General features: G+C 37.0%; 1 protein-coding gene across 12 annotated transcripts in view; it reads right to left on the bottom strand.

Annotated features, from left to right (window-relative positions):
• Positions 1 to 505: 505 nt before the first annotated feature.
• Positions 506 to 21,566, bottom strand: part of PLCH1 (phospholipase C eta 1) — a 201,525-nt gene continuing 180,464 nt past the window's right edge. For 9 of the 12 annotated variants that reach the window (XM_039857842.1, XM_039857845.1, XM_039857838.1 and 6 more), the window contains 10 exons: positions 21,400 to 21,494; positions 19,111 to 19,208; positions 16,113 to 16,292; positions 15,911 to 16,018; positions 14,760 to 14,884; positions 10,761 to 10,845; positions 8,768 to 8,914; positions 8,436 to 8,515; positions 6,048 to 6,402; positions 1,612 to 3,695 (listed from right to left, as the gene is read on the bottom strand). In XM_039857842.1, the coding sequence (XP_039713776.1) occupies positions 1,612 to 3,695; positions 6,048 to 6,402; positions 8,436 to 8,515; positions 8,768 to 8,914; positions 10,761 to 10,845; positions 14,760 to 14,884; positions 15,911 to 16,018; positions 16,113 to 16,292; positions 19,111 to 19,208; positions 21,400 to 21,494 (3,357 nt within the window). Of the gene's footprint in view, positions 3,696 to 6,047; positions 6,403 to 8,435; positions 8,516 to 8,767; positions 8,915 to 10,760; positions 10,846 to 14,759; positions 14,885 to 15,910; positions 16,019 to 16,112; positions 16,293 to 19,110; positions 19,209 to 21,399; positions 21,495 to 21,566 lie in introns of all 12 variants that reach the window. The other 3 variants (XM_039857833.1, XM_039857841.1, XM_039857844.1) reach the window with 3 other exon arrangements.

Here is a 21,566-nt window from a genome sequence, read left to right as displayed (position 1 = left end):
GATCAAAATTGGTAATTATCCCTTTCACCATTGCATTCTTATGCCAGGCAGCATCCCAGGGCTTGCTCAAAGAAAGGAAGACCCTCAGTATTGGGGGAAGCTCGGAGCTGGAGACTGAGGGTAACCAGGGTCTGATGGCTTTCTTCCCCACTCTTCCCCCGCAAAACAAAGCTTCAGGTAGTCTGATGTACCAAATACAGCATCCTGCCTGCCTTTCCCTATCTCCTCTCCCTCCAAGGCAGGATTTGGGAACGAATATTTTTAAACTAGCACTATCAACCCCAAATACAAAGAAACTCATTATATTTTATTTCTTTTCAACTCACCTTACCAATACGGCTTTTAAAGCATGATGAAAACACTCAGAGACATGAATTGCTGCTTAAAATTGTCCCCTGTAAAACTTATCCTTTCTGCTGTGAAGAAACGAAAAATATTTCCAAGGGCTCTGGATTACTTACTCAACAGTCATCATATGAACTTTGATTGAAAGAACCTCACCAAGTATTTAAAAATCTGCTTTAATTATATTTTTGTGAATTTCAAGAACATCATTGCAGTTAATGTTACAAAAAAGCAAAGAGGGACATCTGAACATGCAATAAAAAATGGATTCACAGTGAAAATAATGTATGTTGGTACTAAAATATAGTTACTTGGCTCCCTGAAGGAAAAAAAAAAAAGGTTTCTTCTAATTATCTATTCATTTGATTATGAGAAAGTTTTTTTTTTTTCTTGAAAGCTTTAGGGGAAGTTTTCAATTTCTGCTACTGAAAATTTTCAATTTCTGCTACTATGATTGTTAGCATCTGATGGAAGTCCCTCATTCTGAAAGCCGTTATTTGTAGCCTATAATTTAATCAGAAAATTCAGAAGTACAGCAAATAGCTTGGCAACTGTGTTCTTGTTACATACAAAGCCTTTAGCAAAAATATGTAACAAAATTTATGTAAAACAATCTTGTTCTTATATACAGAAGTTTGCTTTATTCCTCAGGCTCTCACGGCCTACTCTAAAATGAAAGGGTTGGGGGAAGCAGCTACCAATCTCCTTTAAACTCTCATTCTGGGTGGGGCAGAGATCCTAAAAGATAAGGTAACTATTTTAATCTTCTTTTAACTGAGGTATAAAAATGCATCTGGTTTCTCAACAAAGAAGGAAAAATAGAAAAGATGATAATGGCTTTAAAATAATGAATTCATCCCTTTGTCCTTTGAAAAGTCTCTTAATTAACTCAAGAGTTAGAGAGTAAAAATGACAACATTTGTGACTGTGATCTGAGGACACAGAGTAAAGAGGATCTGAGTGAAACAAATTTACAATGTAACCCAAGCTGCTGAGAAGTTTCACATCTAGGGCATGCACATATTTCATACCGGTAGAGTTTACACCTCAGGGAAGAAAGATCATAGGCACATGGGAAATGTCACCGAAATCGGTATACAACGCATAAACAGGACAAACACATGGAGTCAAACGGAGACCAAAATACAAGTTTAAAAATACATGTTAAAATCATTTCAAAGCCAAGGACCATATTTACTAAAAACTGGAAGCTCTGACAATTCTACAGAATACCTTGTAAACATTGAAAATGCAGCTTTATGTAATTCACAGTCTCAAAAGAAAATAAATTTCTGGTTTATCATCACTGCTTGGCTCTGCCTGCAAAACGGAATTATCCGAACAAAACTGGTCGGCGTGGCCAGCGCGCAGGGCTGCGCATGCGCCCTCGGGGATGCCGCGGCCCTCCTCGCCGTCGTCGTTGGCGCTGCTCAGGTAGCCCGCAATGTAGGAGCCGGTAGAGTGCCGGTTTCCTGTGGACGGGGGCGCTGAGGGTTTGTTTCGAAGAATCACTCCTCCCACGTTGCCGGGGTTCCCACCTTTTTGCTTGTTGGCTTCCTGCTTTTCCTTGGCACGACTGGCAATATTGCGCACTCTGCTCTGACTTCTGGATGACAACTTTCTGACCAGTGCCCTGGGGAACTGACTGGCATCCTGCTTTGAATACAGCATTTGGCAACCGTCTTCCTGGTCGAAGGACACAAGCTTCCGCAGCTGCTCGGTCAGGCCATCCATAGGTTCTAACGACTTTGTCTTCATAGTCACAGCTTTCCTGTCTCTGACGCCGGTTGTAACAAAACTCTTACTGATACACTGGTACTTGCTTTCAAAATTGCAGGCGATGTCCTCTGATGTTAAGTCTCCGAGACTTTTGGATTTGCAAGGACTGGGCAGCTTCAGAGCAGGCAGAGGAGGGTGTGGGGACTGCCTGGGTGCAGGGGCATGCAAGTCTTGAGCACAAGACCAGGACACGCAGGTTTGATTCATTTTTGCATCTGAATTTGAGAAATGCTTATGCATAAAACCAGCACCCTGATGAGCTAGACAAGGAATACTCTGATTTTTGACATCTTGAACATTGTTGAATATTTCAGAGACAGAAGGGTGGAGAGTCTCTTTATAGTAGCCATTTCTCAAGCCTCTTTGAACACGTTCCACCACATCCTGACTGTACTTCAGTTTTGAAGGAGATGCAACGTGACTTGTGCCTTCTCTCATATATTCATAGGTTGTTACAGACAGATTTTCTGAGTCTCCATCCATTTCCACGAGACTGCTCTCCCCAGAATTTAAACAGAGAGTGGGGTCAGCTATTACACCTCCCAGTGTCAAGTCAGTGGAAGAGTCAGGGCTGTGGTTCTTCAGTATTTCCCAATCTTTTCCAGTGGGACTTTTGGGTACCCAGCAGCGAGAAGTATTAGAGAAATGAGGCAGATTACTTTCCATGGCTGCCGTCTTGGCCTTATCAGAAAGGTCATCATCTGGTTTGGTTTTAAAGACAGTGGGAGTGCAGGTAGTTTCACAAACAACTGTGTGTGTTGAGCGTTCAGAGGTCTCAGGACTTGAGGACGCAATTGGCTCAGGAGATGAGCATAGTAAGAAGGACTTGGGTTTTCCTTTGGAGAAGCCATGCTTGAAAGGCGTTTTTATGTCCATAATGGGTAAGGGAGGATGGCCTGACATTACACTGGTGCTATGAAGATGAGAAGCAACTGTGAGGTTAGCCTGATCACTGGTCTCACCAAACTGGCCAATCAGTGCTGAGATAGAGCTGCCTGGATCATCCTCATTGGTTAAAGTGACATTGTCAATAAGATGGGAAATTTCACTATCCTGCAGAATCTCCATAGAATGTACGTCAGGTATGTCAGAACAGAGCATAGAGACATCTGACAAAGAAAAGGATGTTGCAGCCCTGCTCTTACCACAATTACCTTCCAAGTTCTTAATCTCCAGATTGCTTTGAGAAAAGATGCCTCCTGACAATGTGCTTTTCCCTTCCACAAAGCCAACAGCATTCCTGTTTTCCTTGGTTTTCATACCAGACAGATCATATGTTAGGTTAACTGCAGGATTAAGAGTCAAATGCTGACTTGGTGAGAGGGATTTATTGGGGCAGTGGTGTTCCTGGCAATCGCCTGACATGTTTGATTTGGTTCTCCCACCCTTAGGACCTGGCACTCCCAACTGCTCAATGATTGACATGTTGGCTGTAGAAACAGCAAAGTCCTTTTGGCTGAAGTCTTCGTGGAGAAGAGCACTAGAGGAAGAGGGTATCCTTTCATTGAAATTTGGAAAATGCTGGTCTTTTATATTTGCCTCCTCATTTCTGCTGCCATCTTTATCTTCTGCTGAATGAAACAAACAACATTTTAGGTGACATTTAGGTTTACGTAGGAGCTGCAAACACTCATGTTTGTCTTCAGACAGACAAATGGAGAATGTAAATCAGTTACATTGTGACAGAGTATAATTATGGATTATATAGATTTGCAACAAAGTATCTGTGTGATGAATAAATGGTGAAATATACTTATAAAAATTTCACTGAAGCTTCCCTTTGAAAATCTATTACATCAGTTAAGGATGTAATATTCATTATCAAAAAAATGTCAATGAGTTACCATACTTTTACAGTGAAGATTACCTTAAGTTGTTTCCTATTCAGATTTGTACTACACAGAAGCATGGCAATAAAAACAGAACAAGACAGCTCTGTTAAACAAAGCATTTTGGTACCTGTAAGCAAGATACTTAAGCTTTCAAAGTTAGGCACATATTAGTAAAAGCACAAATCATACTAAAAAAAAAACAGTTTGGCAAAAGATCTAATTTAATTAACTTCTAAAACAAATTGGAAGGTGCAATAAATGTACTAAAATAATATCTTTTGACTAAAATGTAAGAATCAAGAATTGGTCGGCAATTCTATGCCATTGCTAATACGTAATTTTCTGTTAATCATATTTTTGTTTTTAATATGCATTTCATATCTCATTCTCCCCTAAAAGAGGCAGTAAAATATCAAGCACAGTAAGGAAATTTATAAAAACACAATTCACAGTAATTTGGAGTACCCCTATCATGCTTAGAATAGGGCTCAGCCAGTCCTAAGTGTTAGAGTATTCTTGATCAGATTATTTTAATAGTGCTTAAATGTTTTCAGTTATTACATACAAGAAAGAAAAATTTGCTTAACTAAAAAATTCATCATAAAGTTTTGATAAACTCAAAAGTTATAAGGAAAAAATTTACATATCCTATGATGTTATTACTCAGAGACAGCCACTGTGTTTTTGTAGAGGAACGAAACTATGTATAGAATTTTGTATTCAGCACTTTCTCCACTTAACATTTTTTCTACATTATAATTTGAATCATTCCATGGTTATATATTGCTCCATATTTACCACAAGTTTTATCTGTCTGTCTGTATATCTATCAATGACTAACTTATATATTTGTTTTTTAATGGAAGGAAAGAAAAATCACCTCAATATTGCTTTCTAACTCACCTTATGGTATTAACATCTTAATTTTGGCAATAATAGAATAATTACCAATTTCTATTGAATACAGCTTTATTTTCTCCCAAAATGGAGTTTTGAAATAATTTTTAAACCACATATTTCATCTCTTCTAATATTGCTCTTAGCAAAATTTCAAACTCTTAAACTCCCTTTTTCTCTTCAAATCATTCAAAAATTGGTTTGTCTCCCTAGAATATCTTACAATGAAAATCAATATAAATAAAATGGTGTTTGTGAGAAAATAGATCATCGAAATTAGATTCTATGTTAAAAGGAGAATTTTGCTAAAATAAGCAGGTATCACAGTCTACTTGTCTGAGATGATTCCGATTTAATTAAAACATATTTCTTGCAGAGACATCAAATGGACACTGTTTTGGTGCTTAAATTACCTAGAATAAGACAGGAGAAGGAGGAGTCACTGACACAAGTCGAGTTCTTTGGCACACTGCAGAGCATGCATCACTCTTGATCAAGTTCTTGATATGAGTGAAGCATTATGCTCAAATTAGGGGAAAAGATGGGTGATGACTGGTCCCTGTGCTTGAGGAACCTAAAACTGGAAAGGAGCCACAGACATGCTTCCTTCCCTACCGACATCCAGTGATCGGGGAAATGTGACCACAGGAAAACATTGCCTAAGCTACCTCTTGAGGAAGCAAAGATTTCTCAAACAAAGTCGGTGGCTTGCTTTTAACATCTGGCTTTTCCTTTCTCCATAAACATTTCCAATCGCAGAAATGTATTATATGGCAGGGAGAGAAATATGACTTTATTTGACTTCAGAAAAATCAATATAATTCTGCTCAACCTCAGAACAATCAGTAAATGTGGTACCCGGTTAGAAAACCAAGATATCTGCTCATATTTTGCAGGTTTCACCTCCCCCTCCCTCTATCATACCTCAGTGCCATCACACCTGATGGTTCCTCTTACCCCTCCTTGTCCATTTCAGATGTCAATGTGATTTTAAGGCTTTAGGTGACTAGGAAACAGCACTTTACCACTCTCCCCTCAAAGTTTAAAATCTGGTCTAAAAGATAACATTAATTATTATTTATTTTTCGGTATGTTTTACTTTGACTACAAAATGTCGACCATGTCATAAAGATAATCAGAGACCAAAATGCAGCTTATAGGGATTTATTTTTAGAGAAACTGAAAGCAGCTTACCCAGAGAGTTATCTTTTCCTTCAGTGACTTTTGCTGTTTCGGAGATAGGCAGTGACAAAGCCCCCAGAAAACTTTTGTCAACAGGCATAGAGACAGGGCGCACTTGCAGACTCCGTGTGGTCCTCCTCAGGACACCATCTTGATCTCTCGCAGCCTCAGACACAGAATCCTTTATCTCTACCATTTCTTGGAAGCCCATTTTGCTCTTTTTCCTGCCTTTGGCTGGAGCGCTGACTGTGCGTCGCAGAATTTTGTCTCCAATTGACCTTTTCCGAACATAATGGGGATTGTTTTCTGAAGAACCGTGCCTGGGATTCTTATTGAACAGTCCCTTCAGACCTTGGAGCTGTCTGTTCTAAAGATACAAAAGGATCAACCACAAGTTAAACAAATGCCACTATGTCAATGACTTGCCTTTTAAATGAGAGCTCCATGAACAATGGATACAAAATGAAATTTTACAGCCATTGGATTATATTCAGACCAAGAAAGCAGCAGCTCACAACATGTTAGCACAATGTCATGCACATCTTCTCAATCTTACTTTGTGAGGAAGGCAGCCTTCCAATTTTCACAACCAAGTTTTCCCAGAAGTTTCCTACCCAGAGATGACAAGATGGTAGGAAAACTTTCTGCAGTTAATAGACTGTTAAGAACTTCGGCTGCCTTAAAGCAACAGATGCATGTTTCAAGGTGGTAAGCAGAAAAATGGAATGACATGAGATAGCATGCTGCCGTAACCATTTAAAACAAAATATGCCAGCAAGAACAAAGCACCACGCTGAGAAACTACCTTTGTAGCTCCTAGAAAGTGCAATATAGTATAACTGGGGTTGAGTATTAAAGGGCTCCACTGCAAGTGAAAAAACAAAACACAATTTGGGCTCATTTAGGAAGGTGGTACAGCAAACGCAAGAAAAGAAAAACGCTTATGTTCTAAAAATCATTTCTTTCAGTTTGGGTGATTTTTTAGTTTTTAGCCACAGATCCATTCATTGCTCAACTCCCCCACCACTACTTTGTGGCTTGTGCATCCCAACCCACACAGACCTTGAAAGGAATAAATAACATGACTTATAAGAGGACATTTGAGAGAGAAGTCCATGGAACACTTTCTTTTTCATATTTTAAATTTATTTCTGGATCAAGTTTTAAACAACTTCTGAATTTTATTGTTTCCCTCAAGCATGACAAATGCTAGAGAAATGACTTAGTTAACCTTGCTTCCTTGAAATTCAAGAATCGCTTTTCAATTATTTACATTTATGAGCATTTAAGGCCAGAAGAAAGATCTCAACAAGCAGCACAAACAGAAACCCAGGACTAGGCATAGCAAGTCGTGGAATAAAGCTTCATCACTCTTAGAAATTAGGATCCTTAGCACCCCACCCCACCTTCAGCAACTGTGAGAAACGTTTACCCCTAATTTAGGCTGAATTGGTCCATTCCCTAGCAATTGGCTTCTAGTCACAACAATATCATTAGCCAACATTTTTGAGCATTTACTATGGGCCAGACAGATTTCCAAAGATAACATTTATTTATGTACTTATGAGGTAGGTACTATTTTTACCCCACATTTGCAGATGAGGAAGCTGAGGCACAGAGAACATACATGCCTCTGCCGGAGAAGTTCTAGGCTATACAGGCTTTCTGGAGAAGAGCATGGATCATTCCTGGGCCTTATTCAATGCTCTCACAGTCCCTCCAACACACATCTGGTCCTAAAAATTCATTCCAGTGGCCAAGTCCCCATTACTTGGCAAGACCAGAAGACAGCCTACTGATTTATAAACCGCAAGTAAGTTCTACAGTGCAGAGGGCAGCATCAGGAGAGAACTAGAATAACATTTTTGTGATCTCTTTCTTTTAAGTCTTGTGATAGATTTAAATTCATTCACAAGTTTTAGGTTTGGGGTTAAATACAATGGCAACAAATGGAAGCGCCCTGCCTAGAACTGGGTAGGATTACAGCTTGGTTAGTACAAGTAATTAATTCATCGAATATCTGAGATACTATATTTCCCACTGCAGCCAGCTGAGACTTTTTAAGAATTAAAATAAAATTCAATGTTTAACTATATCTTTAATGTTTTAGCCAAACAAAATAATCATCTTAGAGAATAGTTTTCTCATAACCCCAGAGAGACAGCCTGGGTGGAAGGAATAAGGACACACCCTTGAAGAGTAGAATGAGCACATGCGGATTGGGACCTGAGGGCAGGATAGCACACTAGGCTCACCTCACCGGGCTCCCCAAAGTTTCCTTCCTGCTAAAGAACAGCTTGTCAAGATGTACAGTCCTTTGAAGTAATTAGTCAATAAATAACTTTTTTTAAGAACCATATTATTGTCGCACATGGCTTTAAACCTTGTAATCTTTCTTACCTTCCCGTAGATTTCATTGATTGTTATGTGGACAAATATGGATGCTTCTGTCAGTCCTTCCAGATAGACATGCCGGTAGCCTGAGAAAAGTAGAGAAAGTAGTTTCCTTTCAGTTGAACTTGCATTTGACTTTCCCACAGGTGCAAGCAAATTAAGTTTCTGTCTTTATTATAGTTCTCTACATTTCGCAATTATGTCAACACTCACATTATCATGTAACACATTTTATATATCATAATTGTTATATATTGTGTATATCACATATCATATATTAAATCTTCCAAAGAAAATGAAATGGTCAGTCTAGAGAGAAAAAGCCAACCTATACCTACCAGGCAGTAAGCTGCTGAAGGTCACAGTTCTTTGCCCAATGAAGTCTCGCCCAATAGGATCGTGATCCCACACAAGGAACCGAACCAAAGCTATTTCTGGCATGTGTACTGTAAATGTCAGGGTTTCTTCCCACATAGGGTTAAATCCTCCGAGAAATAGGAAAAGAAAGATCAGAAAAGCAAAGGGCTTGGCTAAAAATGAATTGGCTGCAACATCTGCAAAGCAGATAGTGAAGATTGCTCGCAATCGTTATTAAACTCGTGCAGATAACCAAGCCACTCCAGGACGACTTACCGAAAAAAACAAAACAAAACAAAACAAAACAAAAAACCTTGGAATTTACCACATTGCTGGAAAATAATTGCTGAGAAAATTGCCTGTAAATGATTACATCAATGCTAATAATCTTTGATGTCAAATTGCATTGTAGAGAAAGCTCTTTTAGACAATAAAAGAGCAGTGATCTAAGAATGTTTTAGCAAACACATCTGATAAAGAATATTCCTACCACATTCCCTGCCAATAGAATTATACTTCTCTCCCACCAAAGACTGTGCTGCTGTAATAATCACCAGCAAACATTTTATAAGGTGCTGTGCATATTTCAATGCTAATTCTTATAGCAGTCCTCTAAAGGTGACAGAGCCAGTTTTGTTTTCATTTTTTCTAATTAAAAAAATTGTATATTACTGACTTTTAAAATTATATAAGCTTTTAAAAATTACACAAGTAACACATGCTCATTTTTTAAAGTAGGAAATATAAGTATTATATAACTCATTGCATAGTTGAGAAAATTGATGTTTAAAGAAAATAATGTGCCTAAGGTCACATAATTAGCCTAGTTAGACTATACGCTATTAATTTCCAGTGACTTCTCATGAAGCAAGATCTTAATACATGAAAGATGATATATTTTCATAACTACTGAAAATAAACAGGAAGGTATTAATTAGATTCAAATTCTAAAAGCCGAAACATTTATTTCTTGGTAAAATTCTTCAGATAAAACAATTATTTAAATTGATAAAAATTTAAATATTCTATAAGATTTTTCTTTCTAAAAATGAAAATAAGTTTTATTAAATGTATGGATTCATGGGGCATCAGCATTTAACCCTATATATGAGATGATTGCGGAACAAAAATAAAATGAACAAAAGAAGAAATTGTCTTTTTGTTGACTTAGTGCTGACCTCTCTATTATTTTAAGGGAAAAAAAATCTATTTGAACACTGGCAGGAAAATATAATATAAGAAGTTTGCTTTCTTTAAGCATGTTATTTTCTCAGTAACAGGTCTGTACTACTCTTGGACCCCCAAATTCCTTTCCTTAAAATAGCACTTAGAATAACTCCTCTTAGGGTCAATGAATCTCTAATTTCTCAAATATTTTGAGAACTGTGGTTTAGATTTACTTGAGAGTATTAATGACTAGGTATTGAGAAAAACAGGTGTACAAAAATGTTTATCCAATGCATGAACAAACACATTTTAGAAGATTACTAAGAAAAAGACATGAAGGTTGATAAAGAAAGCCTTCTTTACACACAACCAAAATACAAGAATGCTCTAACCAGAGCATGCTGCACTTGCCTTTAGAGTTTTACATGCTCAAGAAAAAATGAGAAATCATCCAAACGTAGGCTTCACAAATAAGAGTTTTGAGGCAACTCATATAATGAAAACATAATATAAAAATATAATGGAGGCATTTTCCTAAGCAGAGTTTTAACACATCCCTATTAAACAGCATTCATTCTTTTTACTAGGAAAAAATTTGCTTTAAAAGTCTTGAGAGCCTTCGTCCATCAAAACATATCATGTATCAATCCCACTTAGTTATATATGTCAAATAGATCTTAACATAAACTCAGATGGTAGTTACGGACCTTAGGAATTTCTCTTCCATGTAGACACATTTTTCTTTTTCAGTGTAAATTACATTTCTAAAGCATACTGATTTGAAGCGAACACAGAGCATCATCTTACCATTGTCATCCACCACATGGGTTTGATCTTTACAGCAATCTACTGGCAATCCAATAATTTCAACTTCAACAAAGGGATCGATGATCTATATAAACAAAGTGTAGTATTACAACTAATACATTTGTACACATGTGTTAATTAATGAGAATATTGCCCTGAATGTCCACATTCAACAGCAACTCATTTTCTTAGGTGCTTACCAAGAAAGAGAATCTGTACCAGGTGTAACAGATTCAGATGAGAAAGGAATAAAAGAAATTATTAAATTTTTGTTCGCCAACATCTATTAATGTTACACAAATTTTACCCAATGATCTACAACTTCATTTCAGGGTATATTCAACAGAAATGAGAGCTTTTGTCCATGTGCAAATACTCAGAGCAGCTGTATCCATAATAGTCACACACTAGAAACAACTTAAATGTCTATCATGAGTAGGATGGATAAACTGCAGAATATTCATTAATGAATACTATACAACAATGAAAAAGAACAAAGTTCTGCTACATAGACATAATGTTGAGCAGGCCAGACACAAAAGAGCACATAAAGTTTGAGCACAAATTAATCTATCATGATAGGGGTTGGTGTTTGATGGGGGAGTAGTTAGCATTGACTGGGAGGGTGGGCAGAAGCTTTCTAGGAGTTCTGTCTTTGAACTGGGTTACATAATAATTAATCAAGCTATCCATATTTGATTTGTGACTTTTAATTTAGTTAAATCAATTGTATACTATAATGTAAATTTTAAAATATTAAAAAATTAAAAAGATTAAAAAGTAATCAAAAGAAAAACTATGAGTGTTTAGTCTTCCTCCCACCTCCCCCACATTACCCCTCCACTGGGGGAAGGAATACTGATTTGTTGGCCATCTATAATCTCTCCTTTGTGGTTTAAGTTCTAGATAATTAGCAATGAAGGATCAAAACCCTAAAAAAAACAGAGTTGTGAAATCTCAGAAAACGTATTTTCAGAAGCTTGAAGAGTAAAGAGAATTTTGTGGAGTTTTGTGGGGAACTTCAGGGAATAAGAGGTAGAGGTACAAAGGAATAACATGGTAAGACAATAAGTGGATACGCATATTTTTTGTTTACTAAATGAAATAGTTGAATATGACTCATTTTAATTATTTATTTTATGCTAAAAGTTTTCCCTTTGATTAGAACCCTTTGGTAAAACTGTACCAGTGTGGGGGCGGGGGGAATCTTGGATTTTTTGACGGCTAATGAATGTGATTTCTGTATTTAAGGAATTCAAGACCACAAGCTTGAAGAGCAACTCCACATTTCAAAGCTTGGCTCCTGTGTTGACTTTTAACAAGTTGTGTGAGTGTCTGTGCTTCAGATTCCTCATTTGTGAACTCGAGATAACAGTGTCTGCTTCATCCTCCTGGAACGTACATGAGATGCTAAAAGAGTGAAATTCAATAGTGGTAGCAAGACTGGGAGGGATTTGGGAGGCAGAAGACCTTCAAGATTGTAATTGATCAGATGTGGAGAGCAAAAAAAAAGGTGAAAATTAAAGATGACAATTTTCTTACTGGAGCAAGAAAAATTGTAATTTCATTCTCAGAAATATGAATATGGGAGATCATGGGCTGAGATTTCAGAGAGCCTGGATGGGGTAAAAAACTATATTTATTTTCATTAGGCTTGACTAAAGCACAGTATAGGAGTATTAGTACTGTAATTTTGTGTCTGATAGAAATCATAGATGTTTTCATGTCATATTATTATTGTTACAGAGATCTCCATGTAGCATCTATACTTATCACGACTTAAAATTCTAAGTTATTAGACCTACTTACAGATCCTGCTATTTATTGCATTAATAGATATACATATTTGCCTGTTTTTAATATTTTGATAAGTAAATTTCAATATAATTGGTTTCCTGTGTAGCCCTATTTTATTTTATGTATTTAAAAACATTATTCTGAAAAGGGATCCATGGGCCTCATTGGATACCAAAGGGTTCCATAGCTCAAAAAAAGTTACAATTTCCTGATAAAGAACTTTGTAAGCCAGGATAAGGAGGTTGGATGTTATTTTCATTACAAAAGAAAAACAGTCCCTATCAGACTATGTATTACTTACAAAGGTAAAGAGATACCCATACAATGAAAAACATCTGGAAGAAACCCCCTTATTCACATAGCACTGTTTATCACAGGGTACATGACATCGTGTGGCTCCTGATGAGAGGCACCGAGAAGAGCACAACATGTAACAGTCCTGCCAAATATATTTATTCTGATTCTAGTCATGAAGAAACAATCAGGCAAATCCAAATTGGAGGATATTCTAGAATTAACTGTTTTGGACATTGTTTTTTTAATGTCAGTATCATGAAAACAAAACAAAAAAAGCTGGAGAATTGTTCTAGATTTTTTAAAAGACCAAAGAGAAATGACAACTAAAAGCGATGTGTGATCCTTGATTGGGTCCTGAATACAAAAAGAAAAAAGGAAGCTATAAGGACAATTTTGAAACAATTGGGGAAAATCTCATATAGATTTTATATTAGATAATACTACTGTACCAATATTAAATGTCATGAGTGTCATCGTTATATTTGGTTTTACAAGAGAATGTCCTTGTTCTTAAGAGATAAACGCTGAATAGTTAGGGTCAAGGGTCATCATGTCAACAACTTACCATCAAATGACTACAAAGAAAAATGCATAAATACATATGTGTGTATATATAACTATTAAATTTTGACATTTGCTTTCTCTCTTTCATGTGGATATGTGTGTGTATATACATATATACACACTCAAACATACACATATACATATAAAAGAAAAAGAAAGCAAATGTCACAAAATTTAATGATTGCTGGAAATATGGTGTTCATTTGACTATTCTTGAAACTCTTCTGAGGTTTAAAATGTTTCAAAATAAAAAGTTTGGGAGAAAATATAGAAAGTGAGTCTTCCTTTGTAGACAAAGAAGGAAGAGAAAAGAAAAGAGGAAGAGGTGAGGATAAATTTTTTGGTACTGCCAAAATGAATTACTCTTGCTGTTAACAGGAGAACAGAATGGAAGCAGGGTGACCAGTCAGCTGGGAGGCTACTGCAGACGGATATGAGATGATGGTGGCTTGGATTAGGCTGCAGGCAACAGAGATGGAAGAAATGGTCCCATCTGAAGCTCCTACTTTCTGAGGAGTAGGCTATGGTGCCATCTGTTGAAGATGAGAAAGAAAGTGATGAGAATAAATGTCTGAGGAGAGAGATGGCTGGAAATATACAGTAGGCTGATAAAATGAGGCTGGGACGGCAACACAACACTGCGGGTCAGTTGAAAGTGGAGACAAAGAGTTTATGGTGATACCAAACTGCAGAGCTGGAAGACCTGGAAATGATGGTTTAACAGGTGGGAGTGAGTGGCAAAGAGTCTGAAGCGATGGGCCATTCCTGAGAAGAAGGATATGAACACAGGAGGGGCTGAGAGGCAGGAAGAAACCTGAGGCCAAGATCAGGTGTAATGGGAAAAATGAAAGAAAAGCTCTGGAAAGACAGGAAGCTATAGTTACAGAGGGAGACATTTTAAAATCATGCTACAGAGGTGCAGCAAGTGATGACAAGAGTCAGCATGTGGCCAGGAGGAGGTGGCTGGTGTGCAGCAGAGATGGGGCTCAGAAAGGATGAGGAATGTGGATAGAAAGTTAAGACACACCCCTATGCAATGTTTGTATTAACAAAATCGTTATTTGCATCCCAATGTCAGCCTTGCCAGTGCCATAATGAATTAAATTACATGCACTCATGTCTCCAAAATAGATGATGCACTGCAATCCAGAAGGACGTGCGTGTGCTTTGCCAATAAGCTGGTTAATATCTGGTGAGCTGAGGTCAGTGCTAACTTATGCGTGCGCATGCGCATGTACACACACACACACACACACACACACACAGAATTGACATTTTAGATGAAATGTAAACACAAAAAAAATAATCACATAATTACCCACTTGGTCGTACGTGGCTTACCTCTCCTCGGTCTCCAAACACAGAGTCTGGAGGTTTAGGGAGTTGTTGTCCACTGATCACTTTTAGGATGAGCTGCTTTTTGGGGTTGGCAGGAAGTGGATCACCAGTGAAAGGGTTGAAAGTACCTAAGCCAAGTAAAGTAGACATTAAAATCTAAGGCTGGTGGCATGGAAAAACACATGTGTGCATGTACCCACACATATACAGCTTAAACTTGTAGAGCAAAGAAACAACGAATTCTGAGTTACTACAGTGTTTCTTAGAGCAAAAAGATTATCGCACAACTATCAGTGTGACTTCTGCCTGAAGCTGATGCCAGCTGGCATTTCTATAGCTGAGGTTTTTGTTAGAATTTATTTTACCAAAGGCAGAAGAATGGGCCAATTTAAAGCAAGTGTCTGCAATGCAAGTATCAACTGTAGCATGGAAGAAGAGGAACATTTTCTTGAATGTCAATAGTATAGAAAAGGTAAACAGTTATGTCAGATCCGAATAATTTCTAACCTAAACTATCTCAGGTATACAGTGAATATAACAAACAGAAAGAAGGTCTGAAATTAAGTAAATAGCAGAGCAAGAAAATATGCTTTATAAAATCCTGAAGACCCATCTGTCAACACATTTTTGCCTCAATTGTTAAAAATCCAATTTGGAAAATTTCAAAAGAATTTTAATGAACAGAACCAAAAGAATGTGTTTTTTGATCTAACACTACATTAGCTTTTCTTTTTTGTTAGCACTGTTTTGTAATTGGACCACACTGACTAAAAGGCTTGATAAAATTGTTTCAGGTGGTATTTTAATTTTCTCAGATTTCTGACTCACGCTTCTTAAGAGTTTCTGAAAGGTAGGGCTCAGAACCTTAGAACACAGTCTAATAGATAAGTGATGCCCAATGACTACCATGCTGAGGCACTGGATTTCAGATGACAAGCCATTGCTACCTCTGTCCCTCTTCACATGCGTAACCTCAGGAGAGAACATTCTAAATATTATAGTGCGACAAGAGTTTTAATTTACATTCCAACACCTTAACCTATCCCTTTTTTAAAAAATCATGTTGCAAAACACTGGGGTATCGCACTTTCCAGAGAGCTCCTTCAAAAGAAGTCACCTGCATTCAGGTATATAACTATGAAATTAACACACACCTTTGCACATTTGCTGGGGTTTGAGGACGTAGCCACAATTGCCATTTGTCTTGAATTTGGCTCGATTTAACTGCATCATTCGCCCTTCAGACTGGTAGTTCAGTGCCACTGTGCAAGTTCAAAGTTTGAAAGAATTAGGCAAAACATCAGCATAGACTCAAGACTATAGAGAACCACTCCTTCCCAAGGGAGACATACACACCTAACTGGCAGCCTGCATTCCAGTAGGGCAGAGGGTTGAAGTTACTGGAATCGATGCGATAAGCCGAGGGGTAAATCCTCGTGAGCTGTTTTTGGTTATAAATCATGAACTGCTCTGATTTCTGCTGAACCACCTGATGTGCTCTTGTTTCACTAAATGATAACACATTTCCTGTAGTTCCTGGCAGTTTTCAATAAAGAAAAAAGACAAGTGAGAACTACAGCAAAGAAAACGCCACTCACAGAAGTCAGTTTATACTCATAGTAAAAGGCAGAGCAAAAGAGTGAATCCAACCCATGTAGAAGCAGCTCCTGACCAAGAAAGACCCATAATTCTATTCTTGAGACTCTTTTGCAATTTGGGGCCAAATTAGAGCTGTGCTAGGATAACTCCTATTTAGAGGTCCCATGTTTCCCAAGAGTTCAACCATCTCACTAATTTATGTCTATCTGGCTAGTATAAACAGAGTGGGCAGGAAAATTATTTTTAGGTGCATAATTCACACAGAATGTCTTTGCCAAATATACAGACAGTCATGGATAAATAAAAGTATCTAGGTAACTTAGTTCTGATAACAGGGAGACATTCATTGAAGGCATTCATCTAAAAAGCAAACATGTGAAACACATATTAACTAATAGCATTTGGGGTCCAAGAAAATAAAGAAAACCAATTCAAAACAAGAAAAATTGAGATTTAAAGTTAGTTTTAATAGAACTATGGAATCAGTCAAAACCTGTTTAGGAGAAAGGAATAATAATAAAGAGTTCAAAAGAGCATTATATAAAGAATAAAGCTTCAGAAGCAAGAACAATCATCTACCTAACCTAGGTTTGTAAACAACGGAAAAAAATAAAGGGATATAAAAGAACAAGAAGCCTATATTAAATTTTCTGCTTGGACCATCATCAGAAGAGGTCAATCCAGGGCAAAGGAAGTACAAGACTGGGGTCATGATAGAGTCAACTTCCAGGTATTTAACATCCTACCGCTTTCTCCCAATCTCACCTTTTTCATTGTGTGCATAATAACCTCATCAATCCCATGCCTTCAGCAAAAATACACACCCAATTCCCAAAACAACAACCCATATGTCTTCTAGACCTGCTAGAAGAGGTCAGGCTAGAGGTCAGGCTAAACTTGCCCAGAGCCTCACTTTCATTCCAATGTGTACTGGTGTGCTGTGACAAGCTAGATATGTCTGAACCCAGACTGTGGGATATGGCCTGTGAAACCAAGGAGTAGAACTAGTCTAGCCGGGCCAAATGACCTGAATTATATCAAGACTGTGCATGTTTATTAGAGCACACAGTCTCCCAGGGCCCCTGTTGTCTTCAGAATTGAATAGCCTTAGATATTAAACGCTGGCCAAATGCCTAACAGTTATATTGTAGAGCTGGAACTTGGAATAGTCCTAAATAGAAGTGAGAGGCAAGAAATTAGAAAATTTATTTTTAATTTGATGATTCGCTTCATATAAATTCTTTCCTTATATATTTTATTGACATAACTTATTAACATATTTTGCATATCTCAAGTGTACTAAAAATGATCTTATTTGAGGATTTTGATAAGGAATACTTCGAACATGATAGGAGAAAATACAGTCTTTTTGAAAAGCCACATTCAGATATAGCAGCACTGTAATCAGTAGCATTGTTTGCTCTGTCTCTCCATGTAAATATGCATACCACTGTCATTAAGATAACCTTGTTAATTAGGCACATATCAATTAAAATATTAATGAAGTTGAGTTGCTTTGCATTAAGATAAGCCATGCATTTATTTTCTATTGTTCATTTAAGGCTAAAAAAAAAACCCACAAAAGACAAAAACAGCTGAAGTTCAAGAGCTTTAAAATAATACTCAATATTATTTTCCATTAAGCTAAAAGGATTATGATTTTCTAATACATTTATTAGAAATTATACTTCTCTAAACCAAATATACCAAACCACTCCCTAGGTTTATTTTCTAGCTGTGGGCAGTTATTCTAAAAATGTGTTGTTTACCTGCTAAGACTTCTACATTTTATCATGTTCTCACATGTGAAATTAATTAAAAATTTTTATACTTGTCACCATTTGAAGAAGAAACCAACACCAAAGAGAAGGAAGTCTGCAGATAGAAAAACACATACTCATGGAGTGGGGGAAAAAAGAGATCTGAAGGAAAATCTTGGAGGTTTGTGAGGACATAAGGCTCACCACTATGTTGTTTTTCCTTCATTAAGACTTATTGAGAAAATGGGAGGTTCTGATATACGTATAACTTCTACTAAAATTCAAAGTAGCTCGAAAAGCCACATGACTACAGTGTTATTTCTATAAACATTAATTAACTGAACAAAATAGAAATGAGAAGGGAAGAGGACAAAGGTAAAAAAGAGCAACTAGCAGGAAAGCTCAGAGTAATAACAATTGTGACTAGAATTTCCCAACTCGATATATAGTAACTGATAGGTGACAACCAGTGAAAAAGTCAAGGCTTCCGAAATTTCTGCTCTTTTTGTTAAAAAGCTCTTTTTGTTAAAAAGCTCTTTTTGTTAATTATTTTCATTAAAGTAAAAATTTCCAATAAGTAATTATGGGGCATTCCAAGGTGATATTTAAGCCAGTTCATTTCTTCTTCCGGTCATTCCCACTGGGAATGGCAATCTATTTACCTGGCCATCAAACCAGGTATGGTGTCCACAGTTCAAGAACTAAGAAAGACCTCTGTCTGATGAATTTGTCTTTTATATAACAATAAAGTCCTCCTCTGCCCTGTAGGAAATTTATTTCTCTGACCTCCAGACAATCAGGCATCCACAGTAATCAATAGAGCCCTCCTTGTGAGCTAGAAGCATTGTACTGGCAATCAGTTTCCTGGCAACTCAAGTTGGATTATACCCAGTTCCAGAAATGTATGCTGATGATATGATTAGCAAAAGATTAATTAGCAATCAACAAAGAAGTTTAAGAATGTTTATCCAGAAGAAAAAATACTCAGTCCTTACCGTCATCCACAATGTCCTGTGCTGCCACAGAGTTTGTATACACCACCAAATCGGAGAGCTCTCGGCAGAGCTTCATGGTTTTCCTTCGGCGACCCAACCTGTGAAATACACACCCGGGACTCATGACATTTTAGAGCTGGAAGAAGTCTGGGCTTTTGGTTACTCCACCTTCCCTCTCTGCTCCTAATGGAGCCAGGGGTAGAACCCAAGTGTCATTCCTGGTTTAGCATTCTTTTCACCACAATATCCTAATCATGGTTTCATTCACCACTTAGCAAGAATCACAGTCTCTTCTCATGTATTTAGAAGATACAAATATTGTGTGATTTCATTTACATGTAATGTCCAGAGAAGGCAAAACTATAGAGACAGAAAGTAGATTACTCGGTGCCATAGACTGGAGAGAAAAGGATGGAGAGTGGCTGCTAATGGTAGTTTCTTTTTAATGTGATAAAAATGTTCTGAAATTAGTGCTGATATAGATTTATTGACTCAATGAATATTTATTGAGCACCTATTGGAGATAAACAGTGAACAAATTAGACAAAGTCCCTTACCATCATGATACATATATATATATGTATGTATATGTATATATATATGTGCATATATATATATATATATATATATATATATATATACATACATATATATGTATGGTAAAGTCCTACCATCATAGAATGCATACATATATATATATATATATATATATATATATATACACACATACACACACACATATGTATAATCAATAAAAGAATTAAAGCTAAAATGCACCAACAATTCATTTTTCTAAGAAAGAAGACAAGAACATAGACAGGTATAAAATAAATGGGAATAAAGAGTTCACGTTCTTTCTTCATCATATAATCAGGAAATTCTATAGCCACTGGTGAAAATCTGGTGTTGTAAGGGCTAATGATTATAAATCAATGCAAGGTCATATCTATAAATTACAAGTAAAACTCCAAGACACCCTGGAATATAGAGAAATTTTGCATAAAGTTAGCTCTTTTTAATCCTTACCCTGGGAGTGGATTAGTTTATTGAAGTACCAAAAGGACACCATCATAGATGTTTAGGCCTTGATACCTATTATGGGCAAATCTCTAATTCAAGAGCAGGATAGCAACATGATTTCATGTAATACCTGTAGTGATGTCTTGTTTGCACACGTTAAGATTACCATGGCTTTCTTAAAATTCTGGCTCTTATCTGGCTGTATAATTCAGAGTTGAGGCTCTCCCAAACTTAATATTTGAGACATTCACATCAGAGATCTCCTGGAAGGTAATCCTATTCCTTTTATATTCTTTACTGTAACTACAAATTAAATTTTCTATATCCTAAGGTAGGGTACCACACACATCCCTTTGCCCTTAATAATTAGTTACTATTTTATGTATAGATATTCTAATATAAAATTTAATCAAACAGTACATGCCACCATTCCTATAGGACCTCTATGCTTCTAATTTCATTTAATTTCAGTCTCTCAATAAAAACACAGGGATATGGGTGGGGAAGTATGTGTGTGTGTGTGTGTGTGTGTGTGTGTGTGTGTGTGTGTGTGTGTGTGTGTGTGTGTGCATGCACATAGCCATACACTTACATAATGTGCAAGTACAGCAATGTTTGTCTATGATACAATTTACATTCCTTTGCGAGACTTACTATATAAATGCATAAACTGTCGGAAAATCCTACATGAGAACATGTGTCACAATTTGGGTTCTAAAAATATTTCACTCACCCCAAGTTCTATTGGCAATAACAAAGAAAACAGCAGCTAATATTTTTGATCACTTAGTTAATTGGGGGAGGGCTTATCAGGCTAAGTAGTTTTATTCCTTTAACCCTTACAACAACCCTAAGAAACAGATACAAATGAGGAACCTATGTTGCCCCACAGTAAAGTTGGAGGAATAAGATTTTGAAGCCTGGCTAATCTCAGATCCTTGGCTCATAACATGTGCGTATCATCTGTCTTCTCCTTTAGTCTCCTACGAGAGCCCTCCGTACAAGTTCATGTGTCACTCTCTCATCTCTGAAGATACCGTCAATCTGATAACTGCTACAGCCAGCACTTAAGACACTATGCACTAGGCACAATCTAAGTCGCCTACACGTACGATCATCTCGCACCCGGCTGATCTTTATGGGTCCCACTGCAATGAGCACTTTATCTTGTCTTCCGATTGTCTAGACACAGACAACTAAAACAGTCAGGCTAATGGAGATGGAGAAGCTCAAGAAGTCTGAGCAAGAATCATGGAGATGCTTTCTTACCTATATAGCTGGCCAGTCTCCTTGCCAGGATTCTGCTGCTGTGTGTCCTCTTCATCATCAATATTATAAGATTTAGGCCGTGACTTTGTGGTTTTCTGTCAGAAAAATCACATTAATTTAACAACTCACTATACCAAGTACATCTACAACATACAGAGAATGGACTG

Source organism: Pteropus medius, unplaced genomic scaffold, assembly GCF_902729225.1.
Source record: "Pteropus medius unplaced genomic scaffold, Ma_sr-lr_union100, whole genome shotgun sequence".
NCBI lineage: Eukaryota > Metazoa > Chordata > Mammalia > Chiroptera > Pteropodidae > Pteropus > Pteropus medius.
The sequence above is the reverse complement of the archived record's forward strand: the minus strand, read 5'-3'. Positions and strand labels throughout refer to the sequence as shown.